At 39.3% G+C, this 11,769-nt stretch overlaps 1 protein-coding gene across 2 annotated transcripts; it reads right to left on the bottom strand.

The window, feature by feature from the left end:
- Window positions 1-2,045: 2,045 nt before the first annotated feature.
- Window positions 2,046-11,075, bottom strand: LOC139474798 (uncharacterized). Of its 2 annotated transcripts, none has more exons than XM_071257921.1 (7): window positions 10,924-11,075; window positions 9,407-9,433; window positions 6,566-6,892; window positions 5,089-5,142; window positions 4,720-4,818; window positions 3,931-4,006; window positions 2,046-3,288 (listed from the first exon to the last, which is right to left on the bottom strand). In XM_071257921.1, the coding sequence occupies exons 1-7, from the start codon at window positions 10,976-10,978 to the stop codon at window positions 3,159-3,161; spliced, it is 768 nt and encodes a 255-aa protein (XP_071114022.1). In that variant the 5' UTR covers window positions 10,979-11,075; the 3' UTR covers window positions 2,046-3,158. The 2 variants fall into 2 exon arrangements, with proteins under 2 accessions (XP_071114022.1, XP_071114024.1); XM_071257923.1 differs by lacking the exon at window positions 10,924-11,075 and adding an exon at window positions 10,428-10,495.
- Between the last annotated feature and the right edge of the window lie 694 nt (window positions 11,076-11,769).

Below are 11,769 nucleotides of genomic sequence, written 5' to 3'. Positions count from 1 at the left end.
ATTGTATAGGAAGACACAAATATGCACTTGAGATTACTGGCCATGGGGACCCTTGGTCTTTTTCGGAAGGTTTCATTCAATTCCGATTTGGGTATAATTATGAAATGATTCTAGACCTATTCCATAGTATATGTTCCACGACAAAAACTAAGCCTACTAGTATATGCAATTGCAAGTAATGTGTATGTTTAGACGTTCATGGTCAACAAAAAGTACGTTCCGGCGTGAGAGAAACCTGTGATCCTTGTTCGAACCCCAGTTCGCTTTGATGGGGTTCCAGTGTCAGTCAGCACCATGTCCGTGCTCATTGGTTTCACCAGTTTGGTAAATGCTCAACGCATAACTGGACTTACCTCATATATACGGCTAACACGATGTAACATAATTGAAACATTGTTCAAAGCGGCGTTTCATCAAACGCAATTACTCACTCACATGATTCGGAATGAGACGTGTTTAACATGGTATTAAAAAAGGAAACTGAAAGGATGGACTTTAATAGTTTATGTATACCTTCACGACTTAACAATCATAGAGGTACGACAGGCAACAGTGTCTGGTCGTGACAAAGCTGAACTACAGTTCTGGTCGGCGTTAAACCAAACTCACTCACTCACTCACACATACATAAGAACATTGGAACGTGGTTTGTGGTGACTGAAGAAGTTCATGATTAAATGTTGTTGAGTTTTAAGTCGCTGTCACCAAGACAATTAATCGTTTTGTATATATAGTATAATTGAGCAGCACCGAACTGGTATGATGAGCAGGACAAATGGACTCATTTACCAATGGCATACATAATATGCCAGTTAATCTTGTGTGCGTGTGCGTGTGCGTGTGCGCGCGCGCGTGCGCGTGTGTGCTTGCACTGGTCCTATATAAGATTTTATAGTGCTAGCTTACTATAAGCGAAGAGTCCACCTCACAGTTTAATATGAATACACCACTCAGGCACAGTATACTGAATCCGAGCCGATTAGTACTTGTTTTAGCCCCAAGCGTCAGGGAGGATAACAAGTACCATCTTTTAAGGACTTTTTTGACGCCGGTGTGGATCGAACCCCCGACCTTCCTCTCTCCGGGGGGACGCTCTACCACTAGACCACGGAGGCGCCGCTATGGCCTATGATCATATAGAGGTCATACGCACTAGAGTACCAACAACTGACAGGTACATGTATGCCAGATAGCAACATGTTGTTGCAACATATGTACTACACAGAATGTCAGTAAGACCTTATGAAGATGTGACACAACTATAATCAATACCAGACCACCTGTGGCGCTTTCTCTCAATATACATGCTAATTAAGTGTTGATGGATGTCATTTTGTCAATTTGTCGGACATGGTATTTACAAAGTTTTGATATGTCCATTCAACAATCAATAACCAGCAACAAAAGAATTGAAGAGTATTGAGGTGATGTGTATGTGTGTGCTTGTGTTTGTGTTTGTGCATGCTTGAATGCTTGCGTACATGCGTGACTGCGTGTGGGACTCCTTTTATTAGTCCGAATTTATGCCGGTTTCATAGTGGTAGCCCACTGACAAACCAGGCAACATGACGCGCCCAGCGATGCAAGGTAAAAACAAGTACCATCGTTTAACTTCTTTTGGTATACCACGGCCACGGATCGAACCACCGACCTTCTGCTCTCCGATCACTCTACCTATCTACAACACCATGGAGGTGTTCACACACAAAAAGTGAAAGACTCTGTAATACTGAAGTTCATTCTGCACAAACTCATTTATGTGACGCCTGGTGTCATCACTGATTTTCAGTGATCCCTTCATTTAACATATCATGATATCATTTTGCATTGTACTCGAAACTGAGTATTCTCCGGCTTTGACTATGAATGCCTGCAATATGGAGTTATGTAGGTTGTAAGTTTGATGCATTTGATACATTAGTTAGATTTGTATAAATAATATATATTTTATAGTATAAAACACAAACAACAAATATTATAATAAGAAATAGTTTGATTTTAATTCTCAATGAGTCAATAATAAATGTAGAAAACAAAACGTGCAAATGTTGGAGTTAAATATCACAAATTTACATAAAGTAATTACACGGAAAGATCTATCTTAGGATTATCCAATTCAGTGCAACCTCGTTGTAGTATTGTCAACACGTGATCTCCAGTCGCTTCATGGTGTAGTGGACAGAGCGCACAGAGGCCTTGTATGACAAGGACACTGTACATTGCTGTAGTTAGCATGCTATGACATCTCCGTTCGTTTTCAGTTATCAATAATATATAATGGCATCACGGGGACAGCAAAGGAATATAAGTAATTTACACAGGATGATAAATAGAGAGTATTAGCCGAGTGTGTTTTCTCAAAGTAAATATCATATATTAGTCATACAAACTGTATTGTGGGAGCATTCGGCGATACTGAAACAGGTGAGCGTAATAATATCTTTATCATATCATGTAATTTTTAAACTAGTGATTGTATTAGACGTATTTTCACTCATTGAAGTAGCTTCAGAAACCATTTAATGTTTGATTGAACCACCCAGTTTACCAAACAGTGCCAAATGACTGTCTAAAAAAACGGGGTGACACTTTGGGGAACTTCAATTTTATCATATTGAGAACGTCATTCAAAACGGACATAGCATGGATGTATGGAGCTTGAAAGTAGTTCCTGCTAGGCGATCCCATTTGCATATTTATCGGATAGTAATGCCAGTTTTATCTGATTGGTTTATCGCACCTATAACACATGCCGTTATACGATAATGCAATATATTCCAATAAACCTTATGATTCATTGACATAACACTGAAACAAGCAATATACGTACAGAATATTGTGAATATGAATAGAACTAAGGCATATATATATTAGTATTCCTCTTAACACATCAGGTTCATCAGTAACTATATACAACATATTTCTATTTGACATTGATAACACATATACATACATATAAACATCTGGTGTTAAGAAGAGTTCAACAGGACACACGAGTTAATTTGATCACAGTTCATAGAGGAACAGGTAAGGAAACACTTCACCAGAGGAACAAAGGTAATTTTGTCCAGCTAGGTATCGTGTGTTGAAGAGGACGAGGTTCTGTAACACTTTACTTTATCCTGTTAGGTATCACAGTTTGTTGAGGATTGGAATATCTATATTGTGGTCTCTACAACCTCTTTCCTCCGGGGTGGGTACAGCCGGTGTATGGCGTTCATTTTAGCCATCCTTCTTAGTCTTGCTTCTTCCTCCTCCCTAAGAAGTCTCTCCTTCAGCCGCTTGTCACTGCAATAAGTATAGACTTATATATATGAACGATGAACCGTGACCAGAGAACCTAGAACCTAAAAATATGAGATCACAAGCATTTCCAGCTCCCAAGAATCATGATCATGTGAACTCAGAACCATTGGCGCTCGTTGGCAAATGTTCATGTTTGACCTTTCAATGATAACGCTTAATACGTAAACGTGCATGTAGTATTACGGTCCATCCAAATACTTTCCAATGTTCTTACTAATTTTGACGAAATTAAACACGTCTAATTCCGAATCATCTGACTGAGTGAATAGATGGGTGCAACGCTGCTTTTGAACGGTATTCATTTGTACCACGGTATTCATTTATACCGCATTATACAGGAGGAAAGCGCAAAGTAATGCAAGTATTATCACCTTGGTGAAAGCCACGAACACAGACATGGTGTTGATAAAGAGAGAAACATAATCAGTGCGACTCTGGGTTTTGGACCCTCGATCCTACGTTTCCGCCTCGGCTAAGGCTCGAAACTCGCCTAAACGACTTGGTCACCTGTGCCCTCCAAACCATGCATAACGTGGATGATCATTTGCCATGAGTATATATGCTGAACGTTAATGCCTAGATACATGTACACAAGGGATACACAAATGTTCAAATGTATCTCACCTGAAATGAACAACGAGTCCGAGGAGAAATAGTGTGATGATAATGGCAGACAGGATTCCAACCGTAAGACTACTCACTGAAATTGGGAAAATAATATTATGAAATAATACAGAGACAAACCAAAGTCATAAGACAATTAAAAAGCAATATTATAACACTGTAATTTGGACAAGCATTGATGGAAATATGATTTTGTGGAAATAGTATTTAATCATGTTTCCTATATTTACAATATGCTATATGTTTCTGTATTATTTCTTTAAATAAGTTTGTGCTAATATAAAATACTCACAGGTTAATTACAGTTATCTCTTTCACATACAGTTTACAGTGAAACATCGATACCATGGACGAATGCTATTCCCATGGCTATACAAAGGGGCATTACTCCATAGCCATGACCAGGGCAATGGTGAATTCTATGAACTGCATTGCTTATCATTGATATCATTGCTTAACACTAAGAGTCTGTATTGCATATTAAGTAATCATGATATGTCTGATCGATAAACTTCGACCATGAGACGGTAGGATGATCTAATTTGTTGGTTAATTTCCCTAAATTTGAAGTGGTTAATGAACAATCACCATTGCAGACTGCATCACTACACTGAATACATGCGTAAGAAACAGAGTCTCGTATTTAGTTATGGTGAAATGGAGATAAACATATTATGTTTCATATTTTGAGCTGGCTCATTGTTGATTAAACACTGCCAAATGTATTTTGAAACCGAACGTCAAACCTAAAAACAGAATAGGTTTATCTCCTAAATGAAATACAATTACCAAATCTTTTTCGATTTGCTTTTGCCATCTCGGGCGAGACAGTAGTTTGAGGGGCCTCTAGTGCAGCAGTAGTGAAGTGCGATTTGATGGGGCTGTCACCTGGATATATACAAATATATTGAGCATGACACACGATTCTCTTACATGCGTATGTACTTACTGGTAGGCATATTGATAAAATATAAATGCAGTCAAGATACATGCACGTTAGTAGTTATTCGTGGGTTGAACATAGTTTGGTGCCCGGCGCTATTGTTATGTCTGTCAATAGCATAAAGGCTCACATGTGTTACCAGGTTGATATTAATAGCAAATACGGACAGACTGATATAGTGAATTGTGTAGCAATATGGAATGGAACTGACATACCTGTTGTTTTTTCAAAATCACCACCTTTCTCGCAGTGAAGACTGAGGTTGCCCGCTGAAAGTAGTTAAGATTTTAGAAAGACGTGTTGTGTTGACTTAATTTGACAAACGTGTTGTGTTGACTAAATTTCATACAGAGGCAGCATGGCAATGTTCATCTTAAATTCTAACAAACGCATGGCTGATATTGTTGGCATTTTAACAGTTGGATGCAGTATTTATTTATAGTTTATTGTCTTGTCATGAGTTCTTAATAGTGAAACTATTCAACTTAGCAAAATGAAAAAGGTAATGTAGGAAATTTAATCCTTTTAATCGTTAGACTTTCTTTACAACGAAGAAAGGGTGATGAGGTAAGGTGAAATGGGGTTTAAGGTCGCTTCCAAGATTATTGTACTTATATAGCGACGTGCATCCACGTGTGTGCGTGTGTGTGTGCGTGCGTGCGTGCGTGCGTGCGTGCGTGCGTGCGTGCGTGCGTGCGTGCGTGTGTGTGTGTGTGTGTGTGATCTTCGGAGCAGGATGACACACAGTCAGGCCATGATCACACGAAATAACCACCCAATCGTCATTCTCCGACTTTCACGACAATCATTGAGTGCTAAATTCCTATTTCTCCCAGAACGACCTTATGTAGGTGTGGGGATAGCGTGTAAAAATATTGCGTCGTTTGCCCTGCAGGCGTCTAACGTGTTTCCTGAACTTGCTCTAGGGTCCATGTCATCCTAACAGGACTGCCTCCGTGGTGTAGTGGATAGAGCGTCTGTCAGAAGAGCGGAAGGTCGGGGGCCGATCACCGGCCGTGTCATACCAGAATGGAGACACCAAAAGATGGTACGTGTTGGTACCCTGTAGCGCGCTCGGACACAAGAGGTTAAGACAATCACTGGTCGGCTCAGAGTCAGTATACTGTGTCCGAGTAGGGTATTCATGTTAAAACTGCGGCATAGTTTGTCAGTGGGCTAGCTGTATATAATACGCATGCGTCCGGACTAGTACAAGCAGTCACATACACATATAGTTTTGGTTTTGGTTTGGTTTGTTGTTTAACGCCGCACTCAGCAATATTCCAGCTATATGACGGCGGTCTGTAAATAATCGAGTCTTTTTAATATCATGAGCATCCATTCACGCAATTGAGATCGATGACATGCATCAACCAAGTCAGCAAGTCTGACCACCCGATCCCGTTAGTCGCCTTTTACGACAAGCATAGTCACCTTTCACGGCAAGTATGGGTTCCTGAAGACCTATTCTACCCCGGAATCTTCACGGGCCTCATACACATATAGACAGACAATCCATGCATGTCGCTATATAATTTACATCTATGCGCAATTATCTTGAACGCGACATTAAATCCCATTTCACCTCACCCCACCCGTACAGCAATGTTTAAATGATGTCATCGCCCCAAGTCGAATCGAGGATACTTCTGAAATTACACAAATCTCGAATATATTAATAAAAGCACTCACCTGAGCTTTGTTGACTTTTTGCTATCCTGACACAGGTATCCGTGCTTTTAAATGCATTCTTTTTTGTCCATGTTATGTTAAGATTCGTCGTGAGGTTAGCAACAACCGAACCAGGATTTTGTCGACATGTGACATTATAGTCTATGGAGGGGAAGTTCAGCACACTTTCACATTGTTCAGCAATACTTTCCACTGAGATGTTTACAACCATTGGCGCAGGGTTGACATCCAAGGTGCAACTGCAGCAACCTGTCATGGCGTACGTCAGAGAGGTGTCTATGTACACAACACTGCCCACAGCGATCTCGTCGTTACATGCATGGACTACTGAAAAGTGGCATTAGAGACATGCGTTAATCGTAGGGGAAAAGGGATATCATAGAGAGAGAGAGAGAGAGAGAGAGAGAGAGAGAGAGAGAGAGAGAGAGAGAGAGAGAGAGAGAGAGAGAGAGAGAGAGAGAGAATAATGTTTATTATAGTGTCAAATGTTATATACACTTCATAATAAAACACGTACACGAACAGTAAAATATAACATCCGACCAGGTATAGTCCACGAGACACTTAGACATAAAAGCAAATTATAACGCCATGATCTGGGTAAGGTAAAATAAGACATATAAAACACGTACACGAACAGTAAAATATAACATCCGACCAGGTATGGTCTACGAGACACTTAGACATAAAAGCAAATTATAACGCCATGATCTGGGTGAGGTAAAATAAGACATATACTAACACAATGTTTAAAATTAAGGTTAGGTTATGAACACACACGCTCGCACGCACACGCACACACACACACACACACACGCCAAAGTACTTATAAAGTCACGCACACAATCATACACAAACACGTAGGTACACACACACCCACCCCACACCATACCACGCACACACGCACAAGTACGTCAAAACAAATCTGTAACCGTTACGTCGTTCTATGGCTTAAACAGTCCATTAGTGTTTAGGAATGGACGATTGGTTGTCAGTTGTCATCCTGAGCGGATGTTTAAATTATGTACACATGGAGTGGACTGAACCGTTTTTGTTTAGAAACTCCAGATAATTATTTCAATAAAACCCGCAAGGTACGATTTAATAACGTGTAATGATCAGGGTAACAACAAGTATAATCTTTCAGCCGTCATTTGGTATAAGGCGGCTGTCATGGCGCTCTATCCACTAGACCGCTGATGAAGTCCTTACCAACAGACGAGAAAAAATGGTACTTGTTGTTACCCTGCCTGACGCTCGATATTTCATGTAAGATGATGGAACAAGGACTGGTCGACATAGAGTCAGTTTACTGTTTCTGAGTCCGGTATCCATGTTTAGTTGCAGCATGAAACCCTTTGTATAGCACTGTAAAATCGCCTTTAGTCCAGGACTATTACAGACAGGCAGACAACATAACAGCATCATATCCGTGCTCATGGCTTTTACCAAAGTGTGAACAAACTAAGACCTGCATCTCTTCAGATTGATTTAACCGTTTCCTTGCTCAAAGCGACGGCAAACCAAACGTTTTCCATTGTATCACGATGTGATTGTGAGTGTTTAAAACGTTCAGAAGCCTGCTTCCCCTTTTCGCTGGGTTACATTATAACAAACCTCTTGCTTAAACACACGACATGAATTTTCCGGGGATAGGATTTCTAATTAAATTATAATATACTCTTCGCTGAATATCAATATTTGGAGTGTTGTGCTTGTTAAACCTACGCTAATAAACAATTCAATTCTACAATAACATAACAGCTGTAACCATAGTAAGGATAAACATTGTGTTGCGTATATCATTGTTCTGATCATGCAAAGTGAAAAGGTGTAATCATAAAAAAAACTTTTCATAATCATAAGAAATATTAAGACGTCAGTTGTACGATTCTGAGTATATCGCGTATCTATGAATAGCTATCAAATCGTGATGATACCGGGTGTTGGCGAAAACGTGAGCTTGATCCTACCCCACTGGTGGCATCTGTCACATACACATGAAAAGTCAAGTCAGGCGTACATTTGAATAAACACGGGAACATATGGCAGAAGTCAAAATAGGGAATTGCATACAACATCGTTTTGGTCACTGATGCATCAAATTTAGAATTTTCCTCGACACATCGCATAGTCGTGTGGATATTTTTGTTACTCAGAATATGAATGCATATATCTAAACATGAAACAGATTAGGCGATTTCATTGGTTTCATTTATTACAAGTTCAGGTGCGTAAATCATAGGAAGAAAATGGCGATTTGACCATTATTGAACGCTATAAGATCATTTTTATGCCCCTTCTTATCAGCCTAGCCAAGTTCCTGCCTCGTTTGATATTAGAAATTACTATTATATACTTTATGTTGGTAGTTACGTTGGTTATATATCTTGCATAGTGTTATATGTGTTATCCTGGTATCATCATTAGCCATTTAATTTTCACACACACACACACACACACACGCACACGCACACGCACACACACACTCGCACACACACGTACACACACATACACATGGTTATGATATAGTCGCATTCGTGCAATGGCCTCAGGTTTTAGTCGCAGTATAATAAGTAAGACAATATAAGCAACCGTGAAGTGATAATGCATACAATGCACCTTGGAGTGTATTTAAACGTGTAGTATATGTCAAGCGACTGTCATGACATCATAACACTGCAACTGACTCACTCACACTCATTCACTCTTCCAACACCAAAGCACCTTGTGATAAAACCTCGTGAAATCACGAGGTCAAACAGTGCAATGGTAACCTACTTCTTTCCCTAATGACAAATGTCCCTAGTCTGGCATTATGTATAGAAGAATGACACTGACCTGATTCCAGGCTGGCACAAGCTGCGCCTGCAATTGTACGATGAAACAAATCAATATCATATGTCACTGGAATTACTAATACATGTTAATGCACAAACATCGACTCATCGACCATGACAAAAACATCACAATTGTGGTTTATATTTACATTCCTACAAAAGCACATATGTTTGTGCCATCATTCATTTGCATAACTAAATAGTATTATGTTTTATAAAATGTCGTCTCTTGAACTTTACTCCGATTCAATTCAATCTATACATAATGGAAAGACAGACGAGATGGCTTTGTAAGGAAGCGTATACACATGTGAGGCACGGAACTTTGCACGTGGAAGTGAATGTAGGCTGGATATTATGTAATTGCTGCACCTGTTGTAAACATTTCACCAAGGACATATTTTGTTGGCATATATTTTAATGGAAAACTGATAACTCCATTTTGTCTATGTATTCCTATATTTCTTTACACCAGTTTACAATGAACGTGGGTCTTGACCACAGTAAACAGGACCTTATATTTAATACATAAACGGAGCAAACATATGCATATGTCATTGTGCAAGGTAAATACATAGATAGATAATAAATGAATAAATAGCGGGTGAGAAATAACAACGGAAAATGAGCATTCGGATATTTACAGAACCCACATGATAATGTTCCATGATAGGGCGAAAAATAAGAATACATGTCCAAGTTATGCCAGGTATACGTACGCCGATATGATAATCACTACACATCTTTTTTGAATAAAAAAATACAGTTTGAAATACAGCTGAAGATGACAAAAACAAATAGTTTTGTCAATATCCATCACAGGTGTGCACAGAAACTAGACCACGCCATTGAATGAGTACGCAGCATACAGACAATGAGGATAGTACGGATAGTTCAGCCATATTCTATTTTAAATGATTTACCGACAGCATACATATACTGCAGTAATTATAAATACAAGCAATATTGTACATGTTCCTAAATATAAACGTAACAGGAAGAAGATAATAAGATGAACATACGTGTGGATGGCAGGTTAGTAAACATCAACAGAGACAACCAATAGAGAATCATGTCGCCTCATCTCTTGTGTGAAGAGAAAATGGCAGTACTGATAGCCACATGTTACACTGGAACAGCCCAGCCGGCTGCTGCTCGTCAGCCAGGGCCCAGATCTACTACAATTACATATCATATTTATTACAAATGTATACAACTCATGTGTGTTCAGTAGAAGCGAGACCAATGACTATATCATCTCCTTGGGAGTAATTTTCATTCTCAACATGTATGGACTTTATAGAAGGGTGCAGATCCTGGGACGGTGGCATTGGCTGATGACTAAATACAATTCAAATACAATTACACCTACATCCATATATTTATTGGAATTGGAGTTGGAGATTCATCAATTCTGAACGAATGTTGCAATGGTTCGGTGTCACGATTGTATGAAAATAGAAAACATATGGTGTTGTGTCAAAATGGAGAACTGACAGTTAATTCTGGTATATTTACCGTCGACTGGCGTGCAGCAATGTGCAAGAATAAGGCATCCTAAAAGGATCCTCATTGTCCTCAAGATTCATCTGGCCTGGTGGTCTGTGGAGATTCCATCAGTGTACAGTATTTTCTTAAGTTCCACCCATAAACAACATGGTGTTTCTTCAGTCACAGTCGTCAAAGTGAGAATGTGTCCACTTAGGAAACCATTTAGCCCTGACATACATCGGCGAGCTGTTATAATGATGGACGTATTATGAGCGCCATAATTACACCGTTGGAGACGACCAAATACATTCTATAGCTAATTGATGCCTAATCATTACGATAATGTTTTTTTTCATTGCCACCAGTACTAAAGCTGCCTCAACATTGCTCTGGTATCGGTGTTGCAATGACCACCAGTTATCAGTGATATAACTGATCATGCACCGTCAGTATCGGTGATGGATCCGATTTGCCCATTCAGAGTTGGGACTGCAGGTGGTCGAAATGTTAATTGCAGTATCCAAAGGGATACCTTTACACACAGTATTATCATTCTGTATCATAGGCTTCTGTATTCACTATAGAATAACTGTGACTCGTGTCACCCACATACGTCGGTTTGTATTGCTATTTATATATAGGACGAACACTCATATTTTATTGGGAGCCATTGTCAGCTGTTTTTATCCATATGGATGCGATAAAACTAGATTGATTGGAGGAAAGATACCAATCCGAGAGATGCATTACTCACATGCGCATAAATCATATACTTGCCAGCATGTAATTGAAGTATCGTCCGGATTGAATGATTTATTTCATGTGTAATTAAATATTGTATTGAAACAAAGTGCAATATATACGACAATACTA

Source organism: Haliotis cracherodii, unplaced genomic scaffold (assembly GCF_022045235.1).
Source record: "Haliotis cracherodii isolate W230 unplaced genomic scaffold, xgHalCrac1.p SCAF_3, whole genome shotgun sequence".
NCBI classification, from domain to species: Eukaryota; Metazoa; Mollusca; class Gastropoda; order Lepetellida; family Haliotidae; genus Haliotis; species Haliotis cracherodii.
The sequence above is the reverse complement of the archived record's forward strand: the minus strand, read 5'-3'. Positions and strand labels throughout refer to the sequence as shown.

Bases quoted from the DNA above. Each gene is read 5' to 3' on its own strand.
- LOC139474798 (XM_071257921.1), bottom strand. From the start codon at position 10,978: ATGAGGATCCTTTTAGGATGCCTTATTCTTGCACATTGCTGCACGCCA. The intron at 4,007-4,719 runs GTAATTGTATTT...TCCCAATTTCAG, and splicing joins AGCAAATCGAAAAAGATTTG to TGAGTAGTCTTACGGTTGGA. The intron at 3,289-3,930 runs GTGAGATACATT...TACTTATTGCAG, and splicing joins GGACTCGTTGTTCATTTCAG to TGACAAGCGGCTGAAGGAGA.